Genomic DNA, 26,047 nt, shown 5'->3' with positions numbered 1-26,047 from the left:
TATGCAAGAGCATCTTTTAATATCTTAAGGTACTTTCGTACTTTCGTGCTCGAAGTGTTGACATCCCCACCGTCACCCCTCTGTGTAACTGCAAAGGTCCCTGCACTTCCTAAACTACCACGGAGCAACACCCGCATATCCCAATCTCGGGGTAAATCGAAGAGAACAATGATATTTTATCCGGATAATGTCTTTGCGGGGCATCTTCGATGAGAGCTCCGAGCTCAGAAAATAAATTGTCAACCCTTGTCACAATCCCACCAGTCCCAACACAGAAGCAACACAGCAAGATGGATTTAAACTCAGTGCAAGATCTCAAGAATGTACTTCGTCCTGACTTCTTCCACGGCTACGCCACAGCAGCAGCCCAAATAGAAGGCGCCTGGAACAAGGACGGCAAAGGCGTATCAATCTGGGATACATTCGGCCACACACCAGACAAAATCGCCGATGGAAGTACAGCCGATGACGCCGTCCGAGCTTACGACTTTTACCGCGAAGATGTGGCACTCATGAAGTCCTATGGTGTAAACGCCTACCGCTTCTCTCTATCCTGGTCTCGTATCATCCCCCTCGGTGGCCGCGACGACCCCGTCAACGAACTAGGAATCAAATTCTACTCCGATCTCATCGACGAACTCCTCCGCAATGGAATCACCCCCTTCCTCACCCTATTCCACTGGGATATCCCCCAAGCCCTAGAAGATCGGTACGGTGGCATGCTGAACCAGGACGCCTATACGCCGGACTTTGTGCGCTACGCCCGCGTCTGCTTCGAGCGCTTCGGTGACCGCGTCAAGCATTGGATTACATACAATGAGCCGGGCGTCTATACCCTCGCCGGTTATGCAGCGGGTGTCCACGCGCCAGGTAGATCGTCCTTCCGTGAGCGCAATACCGAGGGTGATTCATCCACAGAGCCGTTCACCGTCGCGCATACTGAACTCGTCTCGCATGGCCATGCTGTGCGCTTGTACCGGGAGGAGTTCCAACCCCAGCAGAAGGGAACTATTGGCATCACGCTGCATGGCAATTGGTCCGAGCCGTGGGATGAGGAGGACCCACGCGACCAAGAGGCTGCGGAGCGTGCGCGCGAGTTCGAGATTGCTTGGTTTGCGGATCCGTTGTACAAGACAGGTGATTATCCTGCATCTATGCGGGCGCAGCTCGGTGACCGGTTGCCGAGGTTCACGGAAGAGGAATCGAAGCTTGTGCTTGGGAGCTCGGACTTCTATGGCATGAATAGCTACACGACTTTCTTTGTGAAGCATACAACATCTACGCCTGATATCAATGATCACAAGGGCAATGTGGAGATCTTTGATGAGAATAAGCAAGGTGTGTCTCGTGGGGAGGAAAGTGACACCCTGTGGCTGCGGGCTGCGCCCGGGGGATTCAGGAAGTTGTTGAATTGGATCTATAAGCGATACCAGATGCCAATTTATGTCACTGAGAATGGTACTACCGCCAAGGGTGAAACAGCCCCCACACCTGAGGTTCTTAATGATGAGTTCCGCATCAAGTTCTTTGAGGGCTATGTCGGCAATGCGTTGGCGCGGGCTGTGAAGGAAGACGGAGTTGATATCCGGTCTTACTTCGCTTGGACATTCACTGATAATTGGGGTAAGTGGCTGTTTTCTTCGTCCACTATATGAATAATTGACTGATATTCTCTAGAATGGGCCGCTGGGTATGCGGATCGCTTTGGTTCCACATTTATCGACTATGAGTCTGAAGAAAAGACTCGCTATCCCAAGCAGTCTGCGTATTACCTGAACAAGTTGTTCAAGCATTTGATTAACGATGCATAGGTGATTTATATAGGAATATAAGTAGTCAATATCAATGAAATGCTTGCAAGAAAGACAGCATTATCGGTATTATATATATTGTAATAATCCACACCACCTACATAAGTAAATATACGAGACAAGCCTTACACCGGGGTGTATTGGAGACTGGTGTCATCACTACCCCCCTGTGTAACACCATAGAATAGTGATTTTATTTGTTGGAATCTCAAATTGTAGCCAGTTAGGGCAGGTCATGCGATGCCTATCGGCTAGACCCCGAATGACTCCAACTGAGGGGAACCCGGCCCGACCGTTGATGCCTCAAGTCAATTAAATAGCTGGTAATAGCATTGGTTTTGATCATCTGTACAGTGACTATACATATCCAAAATGTCTGAAAATGAGCCGATCAAGCTGAAGCTCCAGGGCACTCCTCGAGAAGTACATGGCCCAATATCAACGCCTGCACATATAACTTCAACTGACTCATATTAGATTGGATTACAACATGGTCGCGCATTGCGAGAGCAAATTCACAGTCAGATATCCATCTACGACGCCATGTTCCAGTACACCTCAAAACTAGCCTGGAAAGATGCTCGCGAGGTCGCAACCGAATTCCAACCCACGCTACAGAATCTAACACCTCATCTATTCACGGAGATGGAAGGTATCGCCGAGGGCGCCGGGTTAGATGTGCTCGACATCATAACGCTCAACTGCCGAAGCGAGATAGCTCTTGGCCGATTTTCCGATGGCTGCACAACACTAAGCTGGAAGAAAAATGAGACGACGCGAGTGCTCTCTCAGAATTGGGACTGGACGAAGACTGTCAAGAAGAACCTAGCAATGGTATCAATTGAGCAGGTTGGAAAACCTACTATATATATGGTTACCGAAGTGAGTACACCTGTGTGTATCTATGTTCAGACATGTAACTAACTAACTATGGCTAGGCAGGAATCGTCGGCAAGATTGGCTTCAATACTAACGGCGTCGGAACTGGTCTCAACGCAATCCGCGCCAAACCGATGCTCAGTAGCAAGGTCCCAATTCATGTTGCGCTTCGGTTGTGTTTAGAAAGTACTTCTGTCGACAATGCCGTGAAGACTCTCGAGTCTTTGGGTGGTGTTGCATCTGCCCAGCATATCCTTTGTGCCGATAGTACCACAGCCCTGGGGCTTGAGCTATCGCCCGTGGGAGACAAGCATATCTCCGAGGACGCATCGGGGATTATCAGACATACCAACCACTTTCTTGAGAATCACTATGTGAATGAGCCGTCCTGGCTATCCGGGTCGCCTATCCGGCTTCGGCGGCTAGGGGAGTTGACGCAAGAGTTAATTCAAGGTGGTGTTCAGGGCGATGCTATTACACCCGCTTTGTTGCGAGAACGTATCTTCTCCGATACATATAACAAGCCTCAGGCAATATGTTGCGAGGAGGATCCATCGCGCCATATCTCGAATAGAAGTAGTTCTTTGTTCAACATTGTTATGAACTTGGACCCGAAGAATCTGGGAGCGGAGGTGGTCTTTGGAAGGGTTGGATCTGGAGAGGAAGGGCCTGTGTTGACAATGCCTTGGTGAATATCATGAAAGGCAGCTGAATATAGGCTTTGAATGGGTGTTTTATATATCAAGGAAGATGATATGACTTTGTGATAGAATTGCTTTATCAAATACCAATCCTTTACCTCGAATATCTGTGCTATGTTTGGAATATAAAGAATCCATAAAGATCATTGTTGCTTTGTTTCTCTTGGGCCAAATACTCGACTAAATGGTTGCAAAAAGGTATAAAAGAGGCCAGATGCACCACCTTTACATGTCTCATCATCTACCAGCTACTCAGACTCCAAGCAATCAGCACAAAAGCCACTACCACAAGTAAGCCTCACAATTTTTACTCTATTCAATACTGTATCACTCTTATTTCCCACCAACACCATGTATGCGCGCACTTTCCATGGTACGTACGAAGAGGAGCGACGCCACTTCATGACCACATTGCACGCTCAGATTAACATCCTCCAGGACAACCATAAGGGGAGCCGAAAGATGGTTGTCAATTCTCTGGCTCTTCTGCTCCTGCGAGTTGAGGGCCTGAGAATGGCGGGACAGGCTCGTTATAACTACGACAACCCTAATTGGACTGCCAAGTGCAACAAGCTCTATGAGCGGGTGCGCTATTTCAGAGATACTCTTGCCATGGACCCGACCAGCATTCACAGAGTCGCCACTGAGATCGAGAGCATGATGATCTTTCTAGACTTTTGTGTCCCTGCGGATATTGAGCACAGGATTTCGCCTGATCGGGGTGACCGGAGTGGTGCCCCTTCGCCTGAGCCTAGGCGTTGATTGCGATCTTTAGTGCTTTAGCCCTTTAGCGTTTGGGTTTTAGAGATGTTTAGATCAATGAAATTATTCAGTTGAAATTTGTCCCGAGTAATGGTACGTAGTATTCTAGAGTAGTATAGTATCAGCATAGTAAGATGGCCACGTACTTGTGAGACTCAATATTAATACGGAGTAACATAACAAGCCCAATCCCTATATTTTCCTTTTTTGCCAAGTCAGATTTGCAATAGAATGCAGCTGAATGGCCTTTTCAGCTCTCCGTAATAGGCGGATGTTATGCAAAACGTCATTGATAGCGACGATCACGAATCATTCTAGTAATCAAGTACTTTGTGATTCGCACAGAACATATATACGTTGTACATGTATTTAGATCTGGGAAAAAAGCAAAAAAGAAACGCAAGGGTTATTGGCCACCGCCCACAATCTCTTTCTTTGTCTCATCCTTCTCTGACTTCATATGCGCATCACTCATCATGGCCTCGGCAACAGGAATTCCTCAAGAGCACCCCGCAACAATTATATCGCAAGAAGATGAGCCTCTATTGGGCCATCCAGGCGATGTCACACAAAAGCCCGACGAGAGAATTTATCGGAATCTCTTCACAGGTGAGCGTGAAAGCTTCTGGTCGAACCCCCATAACTGACTTCAAACTCAGGAACAGCGAGTGTCGCGCAAGCAGGGATTTGGATTGTGAGAGCATTCTAAACTATTCAGAAGATCAGAAATCTAATAAAATAAAACAGTTAGCAGCGTTGGTCTGGCAAGGCGTCTTATCCCTGCCCCTCTCGCTATTCACCCCGCATCCAGTATGGAGATAAGAAGCCAACCAAAATATCAAAATATCAAAATATCAACACTAACTGGATATTCAGCTACTCGGCAGCTCTGCCCTTCTTCTTCAAGTCCAAGCAGCTCTCATTTTACAACCAACCGCCACCCCGCAACAGAAGCGTACCGGTACTCGCATCCACTACATCTTACAACTACTCAGCGTGGCCCTTTTTATATCTGCCTTTGTTATTATCGAGGTTAACAAGGGCTCTCATCCGCACTTTGTCTCTCCCCATGGCATTCTAGGTCTGATCACTTACATCGCTATCGTGCTACAAGCCGTGGTCGGTATTATTCAGTACTTTTTGCCGGTCACCGTCTTCGGCAGTGTCGACGCTGGGAAGCGCATTTACAAGTATCATCGCTGGAGCGGCTATGTTTTGCTACTGCTGGAGGTGGCGACTGTCGTGGCGGCGACGCAGACCACCTACAACGTGACGGCGATTCACATTCCTCTATGGGGTGTACTTGTTTCTGTCGTTTTCATTCTCGCTGGAGTGGGTGCGAGGATTAAGAAGCGTAAATTGGGACTGTGAGGTGAGCAATGAGAGGGTGATTCAACAATACTGCGGACCATTCATGAACCGAATATGTGAACTTAGCGATGTGAACATTGAGCCGATGACCAGAACGGAGTGACTGACTCACCCTGTTCTCCGGGAGTCGATACTGCAGCGTCATTTATAAAATATTTGCTCTGCAATCTATTATAACACGGTTTTATCTTGAAGGTTAGGGTCTTAGGGTCTTCGGACACCCGACAGAATCCCCTCTCTTGTTCAGAAAGGGGAACTCTGATATGGAAAAAAGCCACTTCATGGATCCTGTAACCATGCATCGGATTAATATTTCTGTATCAAATACACGTTACCTAGTACAGTGATAGTATTAACAATAAAAGTGTGGTCTAAAGTGGTGGTTAAGACAGCTGAAACCAGCGAGACCTCGGAAGGATTCTACTTTACCGTCCCAACTCTTGACAGACATTGCCTACCAAGTTTGAAATGAGAATATCAAGAAGATTTGTTAGCAAATGCATGTGTTTGATCTTCGTTCATAACAGACCCGCAACGAGTATCGAGTATGATCGTGCGAGATTTGGATAGTTGTCGTCTGCTCGGAGCCTTTGGCTCTTCGTTGACAAGGGTATGTGACGCTTCGGTGCTTCTATCCTACATTTTCGGGTGACATTCCCTAAGAAGGGATATATATTGATAAATATCAAAGTATTGAATCCAAATTAAATATCCTTGGCAATGCTGGTGTGACTTTGGATACTCTGTACTTATGAAGTACATATTGAACATGCCGATCCCCCAAAAGGGTTAAGGCGAGAGGATCCACTATCCACCACTCATTGCCTGTTCACTTCTTTTCTTCCCCAAAATCCAATGGCGCTCACTTCATATGTCTGCTTCAATTGCAGGAATTCTTATGGACTGAGAGCATCTCTGCGCAATTTTTCCTCTGCCCGACGCAATCGAGACATATTACGACCCGCGACAGCTCCGAAGCCCACGCCGGACGTCAAACACATCCGCCAAAATGCCGACCTCTACGCACAGAATTGCATAGATCGCAACTATGCAGGTCACGCCGGCTATCCGTCAAAGATTCAACAATTATCAGAGGAAGCTAGGCAGCTCGATCACGACTTGAAAACCCCTCGATCCCGCATCAAGCAACTAGAAAAGACCATCGCCAAGCTACACATTGCGACTCGACAAGGCACAGATGGAAACACCAATGAGAAGGGCATGAGTCCAAGCGAGGAACTAGCCGAACTCAAGTCAGAAGCTCAGCGCCTAAAGGACGACTCGCAGTCCATGACAGAACGCAAAGCAACCTGCACCGAAGAGATCAACCGACTAGCGCTCTCCCTCCCAAACCTCTCCTCTCCATTCACACCCATCGGACACGACCCAACTCTCGTCCAATACCTCAACTTCAACCCTCAAGAACCCCCCACCTGGACCCGGCAATCCCAAACCGAGCTCCAAGCCCGGTCGCACGTCACCATCGGCACAGAGCTCAAACTCCTCGACTTCGCCAGCTCCGCCACAACAACAGGATGGGGCTGGTACTTCCTGATCAACGAAGGCGCAATGCTGGAACAAGCACTCGTCCAGTACGCGCTGAGCACAGCCCGCCGCCGAGGCTGGAAAACCGTCGCCCCGCCCTCACTCGTCTACTCCTACATCGCCGAAGCATGCGGGTTCCAACCCCGCGACCAACACAACGAGCAACAGATCTGGTCCATTGAGCAAAACGAACGCGACAAAAACACCAAACCCCAGCGCTCGCTAACCGGCACCGCCGAGATCCCTCTAGCAGCCATGTACGCGGGGCGTGACATGAACGCCTCCGAGCTACCGATCAAGCTGGTCGGCGCGAGCCGCTGCTACCGCGCCGAGGCGGGTTCCCGCGGCGTCGATACGAAGGGCCTGTACCGCGTTCACGAGTTCACCAAGGTCGAGCTGTTCGGCTGGGCGGATAGCGTGGACGGGGCCGTTCCAAGCTCGGACGATATGTTCAACGAGCTGTTGGATATGCAGATGGAGATTCTGACGGCGCTGCATTTGCCCTGTCGCGTGCTGGAGATGCCGAGTGGGGATCTGGGGGCTAGCGCGACGCGCAAGCGAGATATCGAGGCGCTCTTCCCGTCTCGTCTGCGCGCGGCGTCCGGTTGTACTGCTACGCCTGTTGATCCTGAGATTCATCATCTGGAGTCGGCTTGGGGTGAGGTTACTTCTGCTTCTATCTGTACGGATTACCAGAGTCGGCGGTTGGCGGCTCGGGTGCGTGGCGGTGGCGCTAAGGAGTCACGATTCCCGCATACTGTTAATGGGACTGCTATGGCTGTTCCGCGTGTGCTGGCTGCGATTTTGGAGAATGGGTGGGATTCTGAGCGGGGTGTTGTTGTTATTCCTGAGGTTTTGCGGCCTTGGATGGATGGGATGGAGAGTATTGCTCGAAACTAGATGCGCTAAGGGGTTATTCTCGCTCTCCTCGTGGAGACGCTGTATATTATGTACTTTTTAGGGACGTGGCGGACATATATGTACTTCATCTATTGCAAGTCTGCTTCATTTGAACTACCTATAATATACAAAGACTTGGTGGTTATTTTCATGAATCTTGCATTGCGTTACCTGCGACCTTTTGGTATCTCTAAAACATAGTAGACAAAAACGAGGTCTTCAAGACCCCCAATCGCTGCCTTATTAAGGGCAGGATAGAGCAGAGTATTAAATAGAAACAGAACAGAACAAATTAGGGACAGGGCCAATCATGACTTCGTGAACACATGAATCAGAAACAAAACAACATAAATCAAGTAAGCATAAACATCACATCATTGCAAATCACAGAGACAGGAGTACAACCTGGTCTCTTTCGTCAGACAAGACCAGTAGCCTGAGAAGGATGGCAGATAAAAAAGGAAATAACCAAACGTCAAAAACCCCGAGAAGGGCAGAGATATCCAAAAAAAAAAAAAAAAAAGTTTAAGGACCAAACGTAAGTCAAATAGATAGATCCCAAGAAATTGCCAGGATCATTTCCAAGGTATATCTATATCTTCAACACGGGTGCATGTCAGATATGGCAACCCCACCGGAGTATTCTCACGAGGACCGACGGTGCTAGTGGCTGTTTGGTCTGGGCTCTTCAACTCCAACTCGAGGAAATTACGCATCAGCGGCTTGACGATATCCCGTGCCAGTCGTTTCATCTCGTCCATCTTGCGCTCGAAGCGTTTCAGAGTCTCGCGTGTGTACAGCGAGCCAGAGGAGGATGTAGGATGGAGTTTGAGGAAGCGTTTTAGCTCATCGTGGGGCAGGTATGCCTGCGGAGAAGAGGAGCCGATCAATCTATAGATGCGCGCGGACGGGTCTGGGGAAGTGCTTGATCGCGACGTGCTTGCCGGGTGTGACGCCGATGCGGTAGGTTGGACGGGACCATCGCTTGGACCCGAGTTTTTAAGAATAGGAGCTGGCGGTGGCGTGGTGCTTTCTATCAGCCATTGGCGGAAGAGACATACGGCGAGCCAGTCCAGGTATGCATTTGACGGGCCGACACGTTCGCCGCGCGAGGTAGTCAAGGATAGGCGTAAGAGCTTGGATTCAACGCGCGCTTTGAGCTCGTCGAGATCTTCTACTTTGTCTTCGATCACATCTAGTAGTGAGTCTGGTAAAGGCGCATAGGAGCCGTTTCGCAGACTTGGTAGGGCGGCGGGCCACTGGCCGACGACGTGGATTAAGGCTTCAGAGAAGATCACCCGGCTACGGGCGAGATATCCCAGCTTCAGGTAGCTGGGTGGATACTTGGCGATTTGTTTAAATAGTCGAGATCCAAAGCCGAGTAGGTGGTGGTCCACGCGGGGCCCTGTCACTGGCAGCGCATCGTACATATCGGCCAACGCGAGGAGGGATTTGCACTCTGTATATGCCGAAGCGATGTTCACACCGTTGAGAATGGGGGCATGATTGTAAAATATTCGTAGTAGATTGTCATAGTCACGTATTAAGGGATCGACCGCGACGGCGTGTTCCCCAGTCTGCGGTAAGTGGGCGACCGACTGCATCCCTGCTAGGTTCGCCATAGATCGAACGAAGCCTGCATGGGCGTTGGACGGTTTGGTCACCGTTGGAGGAAATGCGGCTTGGTCGCCACTGAACATGGGGGCATAGGTTGGTTGCTGTTTCAACGCGCGACGTTAGTATTGTTGGCAAAGATGAGATTATGCGACGCGCCGGCGCGAGGCATACCTTTTGAACAAGGATCGCCTCTTCATCCTCTGCGCGGTTTTCCCAGTCAAGTTCATATCGCCAGCGTCTCTTCTCTCCTGGTCGCGTTGAGATTCCACCGTTATCAGACGGTGCCAACGTTGACCCGCTCGATAAATCATCGTCCTCGCTCAGTCGCGACAGTGTCCCCTCCGGCTTCGACGGACCCAATGCCATTTGGCGCGACCAGCCCTCATTGGTGCTCGCCTCAAAGTAACCAGAGCATTGTGATAATATCAATTTGTGGAGGAGATAACGCTTTTCTTGCGATCCGGTGCGGATCACGACCTCGGTGTCACCCGTGTATGTGAAGATGGGGAAATCGTTCGAGGAGGGATGCGAAGAGCCGCCATGGTGCGAGCGACCGGAACGGTGTCGTCTACTTGAGGGACGTGATACTAGGGAAGCAGTGCTTTGAGCGGTCGTGCGATCAACGATCTGAGCTTGGGAGACCATTTCTGTTGATTTGTTGACATATGCGAACCGGGGGGTGTTCAACACCTGTCAGGATAAGAGGGCGTCATCCGAGATCGAGGATGGAAATTGGAGATTATTGTAAAAGAGGGAAGAAATAAAAGAGAGAATGATAAAGAAAAGAAAGAGGAAGAGGAAGATGGAAGAGAGAGAAAGGGAGAGAGAGAGAGAGAGTATGAAGTTCCTCAGGCATTCCCCGCCGAAAGAAGTAAAAGAAGCAAAGCAAAGAGTATACAAGTATAATAGAGTCATACAAGGTCATAAAGGGGTAAAACCGATCCTAAAAAGATGCCCGTTTCTATCAGAATTCAGTTACAAACTAAAATACAATATTAATAGGTCTTAAATACTGTATATATGTACTATTTATGAATGTGGGATGCCGCAAGCAGCTGAATTCGAGTGGCAAAGGGCCCAATTACCAATGCGACATGGCTTTGAATATGAAAACATAAATAGTTTCTCTTATATTAGTTTAGTTTATAGTTATATATTACATACTAATATAACACTATAACTACATACTATACTACATAATATATAATATATAATATATACTCGGACATCTCGGAGCTTTTGTTCTTTTAATGCGCCCCTCCACTTTCTCTCCTTTTTAGCCCGTCTCCAGTTTCGACTTGTTTTTTTTTTACCCTACTGGTCTTCTTCTTTTCATTTAAACCCTCGGCTTATTCTTGTAGTCTTTTTAAATTTGCCTTTTGATCCGAAAATCAATCAGGTGGACTCGGGAGTATACGGCCTGACACACCTTAGGTTACTTTTATTGCGACGCTCTCCTCCACTTCCTCGACGCCCAACCCCCGCGATCCTCAAAAAATCTGGCCCTGGACACATCTTCTCGGGACAGCTTCTATAGCTGTCCCGATCTGTCATCACTGCAGATAACATCAGTGTCTGCGGATTTTGACAGCGTGAGAACCGATCCATCTCGTTCGCCCTCTCCTTCCTTCGACTCTGCCCCGCACAAAAAACGATCCAAAGCTAGAACTGTCGGGAGGAAAGCGCGTGGTGTCATCGGTAAAGTTCGAGCATTTCAGCGGATCGCGGCCGCCAAGATGGCGCATCCGAATATCAAGATCGACACCAGCGTCCAGGCGACCAAGCGCGGACTGCCCGAAAATGACGACGCGGGGCTCGACATACTTGGTGCGGATCAAGACAACCCGAAGCTGGAAGCTGGAAACACGGAAGATGTTCCACCGTTCCTGTGTCAATCTGTCTCGGGTGAGTGAAGTGGTGCATAAAACGCCTATCGGAGAATACAACCCTGCACGTGGAATGTGACTGACCGCTTCCTCATGCAGAGATCCATGACAAGTTCGAGGATTTGGAATGGATGCAGCGCACACGTCTCGCCGAGGGTTTGCTGGCCAATGATCTCGCTCATCCCTTCGCCCTAGAGGTAGACCAAAAAGTTAAAGACAGGAATCGGTATTTTAACGTCCAGGCGTGGGCAAATTGTCGGGTCCATCTGCGGGTGGCCGAGGGCGAGTGTGATTTTATCAATGCATCTCCGATCAGACTGGAAGACTCGGTGACACGGGAAAGAAGGAAGTACATAGCAACCCAGGTAGGTTGCGCATTCTATCATAAAACCATATATTTTGCTTACCATTAATCAGGGCCCCAAAGTTGGACATCTCGCGGACTTTTGGCACATGGTCTTCCATGAAAGCCAGGAGGTCGGCGTGATTGTGATGCTTACCCAAACCTTTGAAGCCGGCCGAGAAAAGTGCGCTCAATACTTCCCATTGGATACAGAGCAGGCTTCAATGGTCCTGTTGGCAGATGACTCGGACGTTCTCTTCGATGAGAGCGAGCAAACAGAACCCGGTGTCCTGGGTAGGGTGACGTTGTTGGAATCAACTTTCGACGCTAGATCACGATCTGAAATCCGCAAACTCGAACTGGCCATCGGTTCGGAGTCAAAGATTGTCTGGCATTTCCTTTTCGCTGGCTGGGCCGATTACTCCAAACCCGAAGGAAGCGATCGCCAAGCCCTTCTCGACTTGATCAAGTTGTCAGCCTCCAAATCCACCCCGGATAATCCGCGAATCGTGCACTGCAGCGCAGGAGTTGGTCGGACAGGAACTTTCATTGCGCTTGACCATTTGCTGTGCGAACTGGAGTCAGGGCATTTGTTGGATATGGAACATCCAGAGGTCGACCCTGTTTTCGAAACAGTCAATCAGATGCGCGAGCAACGGATGATGATGGTCTACAACGAGATGCAAATGCAATTTATCTACGAAGTGCTCCGTGAACAAACCGATCGGAAGCTAGGCAAGATTACGGACTGGAACATGGACTCCCCCAACGGCAGCGAGGAACGATCTGCGAAAATTGCCAAGTTGAATGACCAGGCAGATTACCTGCCAACTTTCAAGCCGGAGTTGGAAGCTGTCCCAGATCGCGCTCATACGCCCACGAGAAGTCGGTCCGGTACACCGGAGCTTTCTGATCCTGATAATGAATGACGCCAGCTCAATCTTCATTTTGACCTTTTTTCGTCCCATCTGTAATCATGAACTGTGGACGGAAAGTTTATGTTTATGTTGCATCCCTTCATGGCATCCGGTGTTTACTTGATTTTGATTTTGAACTTGCGACTGTTTCTGAATTATGCCTTGTTCCAACCCCCTGCTATATATTTTTTCTTTCCTGTTGAAATACCCCCCGTTTTGTTACTTTGGTTATCATCTTGGATGTAGTTATATTGCTTATTGACTAGCACTGTCAGTCTCGCTCTAGAGTCACTGTATATTAGCCAATTGGTGATATTGTATGCTCTGCCGACTGACCTGGGACATTGTACTTTTGCCGAATAACTATCTCTATCATAGGCCTTTCGGGGATCAGATTTCGTTATTAGCATTTTCATGGCTATGTAGTACCTTCCACATATTCCCAGTGAGCCCACGCTACTGTACAATCCCTTGAAAATAACGAGAAATTTCTTGCAATCTTCACCATAGAAAATCATCCCCATCAAGGCATAATATAACAACATAAAACATGGCAATAAACAAAATCGCACTGCTGAACACAAAATCGAGATTGGTATCATACCGACGTGAGACCAAGACATGAAATCCATCATCATAAGAACGGAGAGTATAGCAAAACAAGATGTGAAGGCGGCGCATGGCTTCTTCTTTCCAAAGCGCAAAAGTACACGTTTCTCTCCGGTCAAAAGTAACCTTAATCAATACGCTTTGCCACAGCAGGAATTGCAGCCGATTGGCCACCGACAGGGCCGGTTTCATGATAACTAGGAGCTGCAGCCTCTCGTTCAGGACTCGGCGCTTCTTCCGTATCCCAAGTCTCAACCGCATTCTCATCCCAGTTGTCGACTTCCTGCTCCAAACTCATGACACCGGATTCCTGCGGGCCCATAATTTCTGAGTCGCGACGGGAATTCCCGACGCCACCGAGCTCGACGTCCTCAGTGCCCTCCTCCATCATGCCATACCGACTTTGTCGGCGGCGTTCCATCATGCGTCGGTGGTACCAGCTACAAAGTCCGACGGCGCCTACACTACCGACAACATTGGCGACAATATCGAAGACATCGAAGTCTCGACCATTTGGAAGGAAACCCTGCACAACTTCAGAGCCAATACCCAGCCCTAATGTGCAAACAACGAGGGTCACGTGTAGCGTGCGACGACGGGTAGTGTCCAGGACCCAGTAAAATGTTACTGAGAGTAGGAAAAATGTGACGAGGTGGAGGAACTTGTCATTGGGTTGAAGCTGTGTTGGTATTGTTGAAGAGGTGCTGTGTGGAAGAAGACCGATGTAACCAGCTAAGAAGAGCAGGAAGATGAAGGCACCTGAGGCGGGTTAGTTAGATCGCCGGAACCAGAATGGTCAGTCAACAAAGCTTACCTGCGAAAGGATAGCGGATGCGCATGGTCGAGAATCGGGTCAGTGAGGGAGAAAGTGAGAAGAAGCTTTGACTGAAACTCTTGTTGTGTGAAAGTGATTGTCCTGTCCTCGGGAGAGCTGTCAAATGTGGAGGAGTTCGGCCCCAGCTGATGCCTTGTGCGTCATATGCGGAGCAATGAGGGACGTTCACAACAAAGAACAGTGGAAATCTGATACAGGAACAGACAAATCCACATGAAACTCAGGTAAAGATCATAGATAATAATATATTGAAATAAGACAAGATGTGAACAATAGCGATTGATCCCAAGTCGAAAGAATGACAATGAGACAAGATCTGCCGGTTGACTCCGCCTTCATGCCCTGTACTTCATCCCCGTCCAGAGAAACTTCCTATGAAGCTCCCCCGGACCTTCTTCATCAAACCTCTCCCCCACGCTATCATTTTTTGCCAATTTGACATCTTCTGTCAATTTTACCGGGGGTGTTTTCTATCTCTATGCCTTTTGTCCCTTCCCCGACCCCTGTGTCGCGTCCGATCGGCCCGTAATCCTAATCGCGGAGAATCGAGTCTCGCCCGCCCCAGAACCGGGGTTTTGGAGCGAGCATGTCGCTCGGCCACAACGCCTGGCCTCCGGGCAATATCCGGCCCCCAGATGATTTTCAGGACTCTCCTCGCCCAGCCAATGGCTTAGTGAAGACTTTATCTGGCTCCCGGACGCCCCAAATACGCGGCTCTGTTGGCGCCGAAGCGCCGAACCTAAGCTCGACATCCGAAGCCGATACCGCGCCCGAAGAGGACCCGCGCATTGCTCAATTCCGTGAATTGTATCGCCGCAGTGAGGCGAAAATAAGTGCGCTGTTCTCTGGACGATACTCGGACGATAACCCTGCGTCCGGGGAAACTACTGAGGCGTCCGAAGCTCAACCCGAACGCGTCGATGATGCGCCTCCCCCTTCCACCGCCCCACGCAAATCTGCTCGCAAGCTTGACGACGATGATTACGATGACTACGATGATGATGACGAGGACGAGGAAATGGACGATGCTGCTGAATCACCTCTAAAGACCAAGTCGGCCGCTGCGCCACAGGAGCCTAATGGTGCCGCGCCATTGGCATCCCGTCCCGGTATCTTGATAGCAGATGGACTGAAAGAGCCCAAGAAGGAGACAATGGAGGATCTCCGGAAGCAACTCGAGGAAGACAAGAAAGCAACGGAGGAGGCCGCCAGAAGAAGCTTCCACACTTTGTTTTACACCCTTGAGAATGACCGGGATGCTATGCTTGATCAACAGCGCTTGGAGGAGTCAGAGAGACAAGTTGAGGCAGAGATATCCGGTCAGGCTAACATGAGCGGCAACAATGTCTCGGGGGCTTCCAATGGCTACAGTTCCTTGAGTAATACCAACCTGGGCGCTTCCAGTTTGACTCTGAAAAACCTTATCGCACGAATTGATAAGAAGCGAGACCGGGTGCAGGCATCGGATGCTGAACTTCGGAGCTTGCTGAGTGAGGTTCGCAAGAATCGCAGCAAATGGGCGAACGAAGACAAGGTCGGCCAGGAAGAGCTATATGAAGCTGCAGAAAAGGTTCTCAGTGAGCTCAAAGCCATGACAGAACATTCAACTGCTTTTTTGACTCGCGTCAACAAACGCGATGCGCCAGACTATCATACGAGTAAGCGGCCCTTTCACCGCAACGATCTGTTTCATCTACTAACTTCTTCTAGTCATTAAGCACCCGATGGACCTTGGATCAATGACCAAAAAGCTAAAAGGCTTGCAGTATAGATCGAAACAAGACTTCGTCGATGACCTCACCCTCATTTGGGCGAATTGCTTGAAATACAATACCAATACCGAACATCCTCTCCGGAAGCACGCACTCTACATGCGCAAGGAGACTGAGAAGCTTGTCCCTCTGATTCCAGATATTGTCATCAGAGACCGTGCGGAAGTTGAGGCCGAAGAACGTCGACTCCAGCTTGCCGATAACGATGGCGCCGAGGAGAGTGACGATGAGCCTATCATGTCTTCACGAGGGAGAAAGGCTCCTGGCAAGAAGACTTCCAAAAAAGGAACAGCCCCATCTCGCAATACTCCCAGTCCCGCCAGGGCCCCCAGCACTCAGCCGCCTGCCCTGGCTCGCGCGGATTCGGACGCTGCTGGTGAAGCTAGTCAAAATGGATTTTCCACACCACCTCCCGGATCTAACACGCCGTCTGACCCTGCTGGTCCAGGAGCGATAGCTACAGCGAGCCAGGACGATTCAATGGATATCGACGGTCCCAGTACGTCGACAACTGCGCTCAGTGCCATGTTGGTTTCCGGCGGCGTAGAACCGGAAGACCCCGAGTATAAAGTGTGGAAGCAAGTCACCAAGAAAGATAGAGCGCGCGTTGCGGCGGAGCGACATCGTCTCCTCCGCGGAGACAAGCTCAACTCCGAAGAACCCGCTTTACTCAGAAGTAAAGCTGGCATGCGCCGATGGCTTCGACACCAGAAACAGGCTACTATCGAAGCTGACAAGTCTCGCGACGGGGACTCTCAAGCCTTGGAACCCGAGGCCGCAGGCGAGAGCCTTGCAGAAGGCATTGAGGTGGAAGAAGACCAGATGCTCCCTTATTATTATGATGTCATGTCTGGTGTTCCTGATCTTCCTGATCGGCTACTCTGGAAGGAGGACGCGCAAGGCAATGTTGTTGATGCCTCTGAAGAGTTCCTTCATATACTTGAAAAAGGTCGTTTTATCCAACCGGATAGCAAGTTGACCCGCAAGATGAATTCGAACATGCGACAGATGCAAGAAACTCGTAAGATCTGCTCAAAAATTGGCATTGTTAAGCAGATGCAGCTTCAATCCCAGGTAAGCGACCCTATTGCGCTGCTATGGCCCAGTATCTTGGCTAATTTTTCTCTAGATGTACCAAAATCAATTCCAGAAATATCAACCCGAGCCATTTCAGGAGCAAGACATCGAACCACATGTCATGAATGACAACGGCCCTGTCATTGCCCCCTGGGCTTGTAGAGCAGCATTGCAGCGCTCAGTCGCTAAGGTTTTCTATCACACCGGCTTTGAAGAATACCAGCCCTCTGCCCTCGAAGCGGTTACGGATATTGCCGCCGACTTTTTCCATAAGCTGGGGTCCACATTCAAGTCTTATATGGAAACACCGAAGGTTCCTACCACCGAGTCCCATGAAGCTACCCCTGCAGCCGCCGAATGGAAACCTGCGTACACTCATGCTGAAATCGTTCTGCACACCTTGTCCACCGTCGGGATCCATATAGATGAATTGGAATGCTATATCAAGGACGATGTGGATCGTCTGGGGACCAAGCTCACAACTGCTAATGATCGCCTCAGGTCACTCCTGACGGAACTCCTTCGACCCGCCCTTGAAGGCGGCGAAGATGGCTCAAACGCATTTGCCGATGGCAGTGAACAGTTCGTCGGCGGTGACTTTGCTGAGGATATTGATGAGGATTTCTTCGGCTTCAAGGAACTGGGCCTGGACCGGGAGTTTGGCCTTTCCACGCTCAGTGTGCCCTTACATCTGCTTCAGAATCGTATGTTCAATGCAGCCAATCCACAAAGCACGAGCGTTTCACCGACCGTTACTCTTTTCGCTCCTCCGCCCCCATATGGACGCATCTCAACAGACAACCTATCTCGCCAGATCGGACTGCTACAGGAATTCTTCAAAGGCAAGCTTGACGCAAACGGTGATGAACCTCTTGTGGAAGACCTGGAGCTCCCTCCCAAGCAGCGGCCCATGGCCATCAAACCCCGTCTCCCAGCCTCTGGCAAAATCCCCCAGTCTAGTCTCTCGGGTCTTACATCCAGTCCGCAGAAACGAGTCGCTCCACCGATGGCATCCAAATCTGGCGGCGCAGAGCCAAGTAAGAAGAAATCCAAGAAGAACAGTGGTGTGGCCCTCGAAATGCCCAACTTCAACCCCGACGGTGAAGGCGACCAAACGGGTGACCCGGCAACTGGTGACCCGGCAACAAATGCCAATATGAAGACCGAAGACACCGGCCTTGGTGATGGTGCTGGTGAATCTATGGCCAACGGAGCGTGATGTGTAACTTCCAGGGTCAGGTAGGTCTATGGTTGACTACGAACATGGCCTTATTCTTTCCTTCACACCTCCTCTCCTTATCTTGCGTCGCATGCTTTTAGTTTTTGCATACCATACCTACTTGCGTTTTTATTCTGATATTTAATATCTGCGACCCGTCTCTCTCCAGATCAGAACAGACTCTTGTGTCCCTTTGCCACGGTACTATTGACGAACAGGGAGCGAGTCAGCAATAGCAGCTGGCACCCAATATTTGATTATTTGATTATTGGGGGACTCTATCTTTTGGTTCTCAAACTTGCAGCGATACATAAGCCAGTCCTTGTATTTTACCTGTTTCTTTTTTTTTTTTCCTTGCGTTTCCTTTCCCTTCTTTTCTGTCCTTGGCTGGAAAGGCGCAGTGGGTAATTTCCCCATTTTAGTCTCTTTGTATCATAATGTCCCTTGATGGGATTTTTCATTTCTCGACAGAATACCTATTCAGATTTATTCAATTCAGACCGATTCTTGTGACTTGTATCTCGCTATTAGGTACTAGCTTAGGCAAAGAGTAATTTTCAAGCGACGAGAAGTGAGTACTAGGAACTGTTTCCAACCATGGCTCTACCAAAGTTCTATGAGATATCAATCCGATAGTCTTATATTAGAGATGTCTACATAAAAAGAAAGCCAATCCACTTGTAATCGTTTCAATGTCTCCATTTACTAAGTTTACTAAGATTTATTCCACAATTAAAGATATATCGGTGTAGAAAACGAACGAAAACGTCTACTCAACCTTTAATTGCTTTAAATCTTTGGTGTGCACAAGATAATAGAGTTCCCGCGAACGGGGTTTTTTGGTATTTTTCTGGGTTAACAACATAGTAAAGAAATTAAAGTAATTCGTCATGAACTGAAGATCAGCCTCGGTATACAATGGGCCAAGTTGTAGATACAACAGCCCATTAAAACCAGGCGCAGATCGAGAAGCGTGAATGATGAAATCAAAAACAAAGCCTGTTAAGATACAAACAAAAGGAATTATGGCTTATCCAGGACTGCAAGACCACCTTAAGCATGCAACTAGTCTAGATGTTCTTGTGAACACCTATCGCAGCGGTCAGATCGAGCCATCCGGAAGAGTAGCATCATAAAGGTAATGCCATGGAAATTCCGTTCGAACAATAACATAAAAAAAAAGCCCGGGGGTGGGGAGTAATACTCAAAGCAGTTCGCAGATAGAGAAAACCGAGTCATAGAACAAATCCCTCAGATGGGATTCGGCAACATCATGGAGTGAACAAGATGAATCTTGTCCACAACCATAGAAATGTTACAGGTGAGTTAGACGTACCACATACCCAGAGCCAGCCTGTTTGCGGTACCTTCAATAGGAAGCAATCTCTTGGCTCGGGGTTCCTTGGGCTTCGGGTTTGTCATTTTCACCTCGGGGCCACTTTGAGGCCCAGAGGTAATGGGAACATCCTCGTGGTGGCGAGCACGAACTGAAATCAAGTGGGCATAGTAAATTGCAGGGTGGACAGACACGGAGGTTGTGGAGCGGATGTACTGGTAACAATGATCATTGATCATGCCCTCGAGATCATTGGGCTTCAAGCCCATCTCATCCAACAGGACATGGTAGTGGACTGGGCGGGGAGTTCCCTGCAGAGCAATGTGCGTGTAGAGCAGGAAATCCCAATCATGTGGGCTAGTTACATCTCGGTCAATAAGAGTGCCCGGTAGGGGGCCACCGTGGGTGTCCGCGGCCGCGCGATTCTTGGGGTCAGGAAACGCTCGAAGGTGGTGGCGCTTGTTGGCAACCACAACACACATCTTGCCGGCCCAGATCGCTTGGCCACACGCATGTGCAATGGCAAAGCGGATCGCAGGGACCTCCTCTGAAAGAATTCTCTGGTATTCGGACGCAGACACACCGTCACGGAAATAGTAGACGTACTCAGGAGCCTTGCCATCCCCAACAGTTGCTTTCCACTCAGCAACCATGGGGTGTAGGACATACTCGACCACTTTATCCCGGATAATTTCAATTCGATCTCCATTGGTCTCACATCCACCCATGTAGCGAGTTGCAGTAGAATTTGCCGAAACCGACATAGCTGCCAACGATGGGGTCCACACACCCATCATTGGATGAGTGACATCTGCCCCAATTATCATGGAACCCGGGCGTAGACCTGAACTCTTTGACTTGGGGACAGCGCGGGCAGTAATACCACCAAGCTTCGCATTCACCTTCATGAGAACATTCGCGTGATATTGAGGCTTGTTGGTGATGCAGTGTGCAGATTGAAGCACTTGAGAGGGGGTGCCATATCGGCAGTCGGAAGACTTCTTGAGACGAAGATAGACCCAAGAATCCTTGTCGGGAACAATGAATACCATGAGCTGGGGTTCTCTCTTGTTCTGCGCCGCGATCGCATCGTAGAGCTTTTTGACACTGGTGCCAACGTCTTCGCTCAATCCCTTGACAACCGGTCGGCCAGTCACCTCACCACCCATGCTCTTGTACATCTTGACAAATTGCTCAACCCAGCTCAGGGTTTGATCCTGACTGATTGACTTTCGATGTCCCGAAAAGAACCCGACACCCCAAGCCTGAAGGGCCTTTTCATTGGGTTTGTAGAACTTCTTACCGCGGAGATCCCAACTTCCCGAATGCTGAGGGTTGTGCTTGCGATTGCCCCCAAACTGAAGCTCAGGACTTGGAAGCAGGCGAGCCTTGGTCTTGATCATTTGGTCGCTGATCTTCATACCGTAAAGCTTCAGAATCGGGTCGTTCTTGTGCTGGAGAAGTTCCTTGGACTGGCGAGCATCGGCTAAACGTTTCGGAGGCCTGGTTGCACACCATTGAATCATTTGTGCCGCCTGCGCATCAGTAAGCTTGTAGCGGTATCGCTGGAGGCCTTTGATGACCAGGAACTCGGCTGGATAATGGACCTCTTCCTTTTGCATCTCCACCAAGAGCATGTTGGGATATTCGAGGCGGAGGTTGTACCGTTTCATAAAGTACTCTTCCAGTTGAATTCGAGTAGACTTCCCAGTGGCCTTGTCGTAATAATCAATGAAAAACTCTTTGGGTCTTGCATGAATCAAGCTCTTGACAATGAAACTCTTCATCTTGAAAGGGCAACCCTCATAGTTGGGTGCCACTCGAAGCCCCTGAATCTTCTTGTTCACTTGAGCAAACCACTTCGATTCCTTTGTACCACCATATTTGTCGCGAGTTGACTGGAGGTTCCTGACTAGAGTCGACATATCGTTCCACCCATTCACGTTCATCATGTAGCCCATAAGACTAATACGAGAAAAGAAGACGCAGTGAGCGACATCAACATTGAGGATCAGACCTTGCTATAAATGAACGTCAGTTTTCCAATCTTTAGTTTGAATCAACGGATGGAGCCTTACAGGAGTCGGTTTAATTGCTTGGTAGATGCCTCGGTAAACGGAAGCACCCATGTTGGCAAGCGGCTGGTAAAATTCTTGCTTTAGCTCCTCGTTATCTCCAAGCTTGTCGAAGAAGAAGGCCCGCTTGATTGCAGCAAATTGTTTAGTGGGCCATTCGCGGAGCAAATGGTCAAGGAAGCCTGTCATTATCAGCTTGCTGAATCAAAAACAGAGGAATATGCGAAATAAGGGAGCACTTACTCAGAGATTCAATTACGAGTTCGTCCAGATCACGGCGGTTTTGCAGCCAGGAGTTGATCATTGACAGGTTGATCTTTCGCTTTTGAATGACTGACATTCTGAAAGCAGGGTTCCTCTTGAACTCATCAACAGTAGCAAGAGTCTTGATGTCTCGGGTCAAGTCACCCTTGAAGTCGATAATCTCATTCCAGTCATCAAAGTTGCGCAGCGACCTGCAACACAGATTAGAAAATCTATAGCAGCAATCAGAAATATATTATGCTTACCAGCAGATTCTTCCACCATCCCAGATGCCATCAGGAATATGTGCCTTTCGAGTCTCACTGTTCCAGCACTTTCTCAACACCCGCCGGTCAGTCTCATTTTGGTCTCCGTGGAGAACATTGATCTAGTAATTGATGAGCAAACAATTTCATTGAAGAGGGGTAAGAAACGCTCACCTCATACTGATAAACTGCCTTGTCTGGGAAAGAAGTGATCGGGTACGCATTCATCATAACCTCGATCTCTTTGCCAGAAGTGTTGTAGCCAATACGACGCTGGATTGGAGTCTCCTCTGGGGCAGACTAGAAAGAAAGAAGAAAAAAAGGGGGTTAGCCTAACTCATTCTCCACAGATGTAGAGTTATTGGGAATCATCGGTCGCAAACTTACAGAAGAAGGCCTGACTTTGAATCGATGCCAGGGAATGTCAATGTTCTTGCAGCCATCCCAAGCAACTGTCATGTAATCTGCGTGCCGGATAACCTTCTCTTGGTCGAGTCTGTGTTGCTCAAAAATAGCCACTTTCACTCCTTCTCTTGCAAGACGCTCATAGTTAGCCCTTTCTTCCGCGGTCCAGTTAGCCGGGAATTCTGGAGGGGTCTCAACTCGACGGATGGGAGAGTCACTGCTACTGGAACCAGTGCTTTTAGGCTGCCGGTATTCGCCTGACTCAGGGTCATATCGGGTTCGCCGCATCCACGCAGTGCTTTCTTCTTCTTTCTTGCGTCTTGCGTCATCTTCTAGTTTTGCCTTGTGGTCACGCAGCTCTTGGGCCTGGCGCGGGTCCAAGGGCTTTGCCACAGGAGCAGAGGGACGCAAAGGAAGCTCAAGGTTGAGCTTGGGTTGGCTGGAGGATGAAGAAGAGTGGGGAGGCTTTGAAGATGTCTTCGTAGCAGCAGTAGAGCGGTGCCCGGAACGAGACCTATACTCCTCATCATCCTCAGTTGAGGGCTTCATGGGCTTTTTGGGACCCATGGTGAAATAGCGCTCCTATCAATTACCTTTCGTTAGTCAACGTTTTATTTCCTTTTATTTTGTTTTCTTTTGAGCAGATGTGAAGTCATCAAGTAAGACGGATGAAACAAAACAAGGCTGTTATAACAGCTGAGTGATCGTACTGCTCGGCGATGTAAAGTGAAGCAAAAACCGTTCGTTTTTGCTTCGCTTGGACTCGGCATAAAAGAGGGGTAGGTATTATGAGAGTGATCACTTACACAGAGTCAAAATCTTCGGTGAGCCAGAGATGATTGTCGTGGAAACTGATATGGGGGGGATCACAGAGAAAGTCAGACGTATTAAACGTCAAAGTGAGAAATGTCTTCGGCTTGGACTATGCAGATAGATGCAGGAATCCAAATTGCTGAAGACAAGTGATGGAGAGTGATGGAGAGAGAAGAAGGAAGAGATCAACGAGGGAGGGAGCTGCTTTTATAGATGAAGGTAGAGCGCGCGCGGAGGTGTGTTCCTTCTCGAGGTGAACGAGCGTGTAGTTCCTACCTTTCGAGGTAGGATCTGTAGATCGATGTAACTATATTCTAGGGCACGAGTACCTACATAGGTAACTCTTCCATGTGTGGAAGCTACCACAGAGATAGCGGACCTAGCATAGCATAATATCACAATTGCGATCAAAGCCCGCCCTAGGTGAACTAAAAGTACTTGTTTATACTAGCGTTTGTCTGACTACACTAAGTATCTTAGTACTTGGATATCGCGCACTTTCACTTGAGATTTTCCGCTGCTTCAAACACACCTAGGAGGGGCGGGTGTGCATTTTGCTTATTCTCTGCGTGCGAATTGTCAATCTTCATGGGACACGATTTGTTCCAGTGGTGATCGGAGAAAAGGCCGCCTAGAGCAAGGCTCATTGGTTGCGGTGCTATTGGCGTGACACCCAACATTTTATGGTACACTTTTCTCGAAAAGATGTTTAGCATGATGGCACCGGATGGGTAGTCTACTAAGCAACTGAGTAGCGTGTCAGACAGAAGTTGACGAAATAGCCCTTCTGTCCGTACCCGAGATAGGGTAAACAGCCAACAGTCAGTCGGAATAAAAACGTGCAATAAACGGACTAAAGATGCAAGATGCAACCCTCCGATTGGGTTCCTATACCTGTCGACTTCTGCAAACAGAGGATACATATAGGGCTACGTGAAAGGCCTAGGGACAAACCAAAGTACATTTGAATCAGATTTTGGTGGGGTCAGTATCTTCTCAATGGGAGTGTCCGTGGCATCTCCAAGCAGCGGTGCAGAGCCAAAGATAGAGGCGAACAGGATGAACACAATCGATCCATTAGTGGGTAGTCTATGTACAACGATATCTTTACTTCCACGGGTTGGGTAAGAGCAGTCATTTTCCTTATATTAGTGAGTTTTTCCAGAGCGGCTATGAAGCTGACAGAGCCGGTTGTTCTTGGTGCTGTTTTGTTACCTGCCTATAAGGCAGTGTCATACGATTCAGGCTCGATAAAGGCTGAGACAGATTCAGATAGACATGACCTAGTTCAAAGAAGGAACCGACCTCTATCACACGAAGTGCGACCAGAGTGCAGCCAAAGTAAGAAATGCTCAAATACTTCAATGTAGGTCGACCATAGTAGTTTTCAATATCCAGTCCTCACTTAGGTCGCAGTTTCACCTTACCTACGAAACCGAATAAATAGTCTCCGAAGACTATGGAGATTCCACTGCCCTTACGCAACCCAACCTTTTCTCTAGATAATTGGATGGCCTATAAGTAATTGGCATGATGGATAACCTATCTATCATGTTAGTGGGTTTGACTTATTGTGGTTTGACCAAATTCAAAGGCTATATATACATAGAATTTGTTGGCATAAATGAAGCCTATTTCCACCTTTTCTGCCATCTACCTATAAAACTAACAAGGGAAAGAAATACCTGAAATGAGACCTGTAAGAAGACATGTAGAAAGACGTTTGAAAGGACGTCTTAAGAACACTGCCATCGATCTAACTGGGTCATGTCGTACTCAAGGATAGAGGCCACAGACATGGCCGACTATTCTTGTGTGAATGTTAGTGATAATTTCAATATTAATATTAAGAGAGGGCTGGAATCGTCTTCAAGATCCGGGCTACATTATGTAGCAAAAAAAAGATACGAAAGATAATACCCTATATCCGCGGCACGGGCCCATTATTCTTTTTGGTACTTTCCCCCCGAACTACTAACTAATTAATCCAAACTAACTAACTAATACAAATCTTGTAACAACCCACTACTTTACAGTTTTGGTCAACGAAGTAACAAAGTCAAACCAACCAGCATAAGACAGACCCTCATGCCAATCACTGAGGAAGTACTCGAGGCCACAACGCTCGGTCGCGCGATCAACGACGCGTCCGATCAGAGGCTGCGCGTGGTTCTCAAATCCATCTGCGCGAAAAACGACCAGGCTCGCAAAGAAGCCGAGAGTCACTTTCTGGTAATGGCAACCGATACCGAAGAGAGCTCTGATAGCAATAAGAGAGCAGTACCGCGCTACGCGGTTTGCATCCATTGCGAGAAGGAATTCGATGTTACGACTAATACGGAGAAAGCCTGTCGATATCATCCAGGTACGATTGTGCAAAAAATTGGGATCGCGGTCCAGTACAGTATGCTCAATAAGCTAACCCGCAATTAGAGGAAAATGAGCCCACTGGCGAAGATCTTTTTGCTGACAATTGGGATGAGTTTGAGGTGGACACCGATGGGATGCGCAAGGATTTCCCACACTGCTTTACGTTTACATGCTGCGATCAAAACCTTGAAGATAACCCCATTGGGTGTGTGACCGACTTCCATCAAGAACAGTACCCTGAGAAGCCATTGAAAAGGTCGAGAGCCGTTCGAGCCGGAGTATCATGAAACAGAGT

At 48.7% G+C, this 26,047-nt stretch overlaps 11 protein-coding genes across 11 annotated transcripts; 8 read left to right on the top strand and 3 right to left on the bottom strand.

Annotated features, from left to right (window-relative positions):
• Positions 1 to 290: 290 nt before the first annotated feature.
• On the top strand, positions 291 to 1,811 carry N7537_011540 (glycoside hydrolase family 1 protein; the record flags this gene model as incomplete). Its single annotated transcript, XM_056902594.1, has 2 exons — positions 291 to 1,623; positions 1,678 to 1,811. The coding sequence occupies 2 exons, from the start codon at positions 291 to 293 to the stop codon at positions 1,809 to 1,811; spliced, it is 1,467 nt and encodes a 488-aa protein (XP_056747881.1).
• A 372-nt stretch (positions 1,812 to 2,183) lies between these two features.
• N7537_011539 (putative acyl-CoA:6-aminopenicillanic-acid-acyltransferase) lies at positions 2,184 to 3,382 on the top strand (the record flags this gene model as incomplete). Its single annotated transcript, XM_056902593.1, has 3 exons — positions 2,184 to 2,234; positions 2,289 to 2,693; positions 2,750 to 3,382. The coding sequence occupies 3 exons, from the start codon at positions 2,184 to 2,186 to the stop codon at positions 3,380 to 3,382; spliced, it is 1,089 nt and encodes a 362-aa protein (XP_056747880.1).
• Positions 3,383 to 3,742: 360 nt separating this feature from the next.
• N7537_011538 (uncharacterized protein) lies at positions 3,743 to 4,153 on the top strand (the record flags this gene model as incomplete). Its single annotated transcript, XM_056902592.1, has 1 exon — positions 3,743 to 4,153. The coding sequence occupies one exon, from the start codon at positions 3,743 to 3,745 to the stop codon at positions 4,151 to 4,153; it is 411 nt and encodes a 136-aa protein (XP_056747879.1).
• A 476-nt stretch (positions 4,154 to 4,629) lies between these two features.
• On the top strand, positions 4,630 to 5,524 carry N7537_011537 (cytochrome b561 domain-containing protein; the record flags this gene model as incomplete). Its single annotated transcript, XM_056902591.1, has 4 exons — positions 4,630 to 4,762; positions 4,813 to 4,847; positions 4,901 to 4,963; positions 5,030 to 5,524. The coding sequence occupies 4 exons, from the start codon at positions 4,630 to 4,632 to the stop codon at positions 5,522 to 5,524; spliced, it is 726 nt and encodes a 241-aa protein (XP_056747878.1).
• An 855-nt stretch (positions 5,525 to 6,379) lies between these two features.
• N7537_011536 (putative serine--tRNA ligase DIA4) lies at positions 6,380 to 7,969 on the top strand (the record flags this gene model as incomplete). Its single annotated transcript, XM_056902590.1, has 1 exon — positions 6,380 to 7,969. One exon carries the CDS (start codon positions 6,380 to 6,382, stop codon positions 7,967 to 7,969), a length of 1,590 nt encoding a protein of 529 aa, XP_056747877.1.
• Positions 7,970 to 8,544: 575 nt separating this feature from the next.
• On the bottom strand, positions 8,545 to 10,231 carry N7537_011535 (uncharacterized protein; the record flags this gene model as incomplete). The annotated part of the gene is made up of 2 exons (XM_056902589.1): positions 8,545 to 9,687; positions 9,758 to 10,231. The coding sequence occupies 2 exons, from the start codon at positions 10,229 to 10,231 to the stop codon at positions 8,545 to 8,547; spliced, it is 1,617 nt and encodes a 538-aa protein (XP_056747876.1).
• Positions 10,232 to 11,322: 1,091 nt separating this feature from the next.
• ptpB (tyrosine protein phosphatase PTP1) lies at positions 11,323 to 12,744 on the top strand (the record flags this gene model as incomplete). The annotated part of the gene is made up of 3 exons (XM_056902588.1): positions 11,323 to 11,491; positions 11,572 to 11,837; positions 11,890 to 12,744. 3 exons carry the CDS (start codon positions 11,323 to 11,325, stop codon positions 12,742 to 12,744), a joined length of 1,290 nt encoding a protein of 429 aa, XP_056747875.1.
• Positions 12,745 to 13,468: 724 nt separating this feature from the next.
• Positions 13,469 to 14,180, bottom strand: N7537_011533 (VanZ family protein; the record flags this gene model as incomplete). Its single annotated transcript, XM_056902587.1, has 2 exons — positions 13,469 to 14,100; positions 14,156 to 14,180. 2 exons carry the CDS (start codon positions 14,178 to 14,180, stop codon positions 13,469 to 13,471), a joined length of 657 nt encoding a protein of 218 aa, XP_056747874.1.
• Positions 14,181 to 14,762: 582 nt separating this feature from the next.
• On the top strand, positions 14,763 to 18,244 carry N7537_011532 (SAGA histone acetyltransferase complex subunit SPT7; the record flags this gene model as incomplete). Its single annotated transcript, XM_056902586.1, has 3 exons — positions 14,763 to 15,834; positions 15,887 to 17,022; positions 17,078 to 18,244. The coding sequence occupies 3 exons, from the start codon at positions 14,763 to 14,765 to the stop codon at positions 18,242 to 18,244; spliced, it is 3,375 nt and encodes a 1,124-aa protein (XP_056747873.1).
• A 1,326-nt stretch (positions 18,245 to 19,570) lies between these two features.
• Positions 19,571 to 23,136, bottom strand: N7537_011531 (putative eukaryotic translation initiation factor eIF-2C4; the record flags this gene model as incomplete). Its single annotated transcript, XM_056902585.1, has 6 exons — positions 19,571 to 21,601; positions 21,659 to 21,837; positions 21,899 to 22,110; positions 22,165 to 22,286; positions 22,339 to 22,464; positions 22,552 to 23,136. 6 exons carry the CDS (start codon positions 23,134 to 23,136, stop codon positions 19,571 to 19,573), a joined length of 3,255 nt encoding a protein of 1,084 aa, XP_056747872.1.
• A 2,334-nt stretch (positions 23,137 to 25,470) lies between these two features.
• Positions 25,471 to 26,039, top strand: N7537_011530 (uncharacterized protein; the record flags this gene model as incomplete). Its single annotated transcript, XM_056902584.1, has 2 exons — positions 25,471 to 25,747; positions 25,816 to 26,039. The coding sequence occupies 2 exons, from the start codon at positions 25,471 to 25,473 to the stop codon at positions 26,037 to 26,039; spliced, it is 501 nt and encodes a 166-aa protein (XP_056747871.1).
• Between the last annotated feature and the right edge of the window lie 8 nt (positions 26,040 to 26,047).

The sequence above is a fragment of the Penicillium hordei genome (genome assembly GCF_028827395.1).
Source record: "Penicillium hordei strain IBT 12815 chromosome Unknown utg000006l_segment0_segment0, whole genome shotgun sequence".
In the NCBI taxonomy this organism is placed as follows: Eukaryota; Fungi; Ascomycota; class Eurotiomycetes; order Eurotiales; family Aspergillaceae; genus Penicillium; species Penicillium hordei.
Note: the sequence above shows the minus strand (reverse complement) of the source record. Positions and strands in the feature narration are given on the sequence as shown.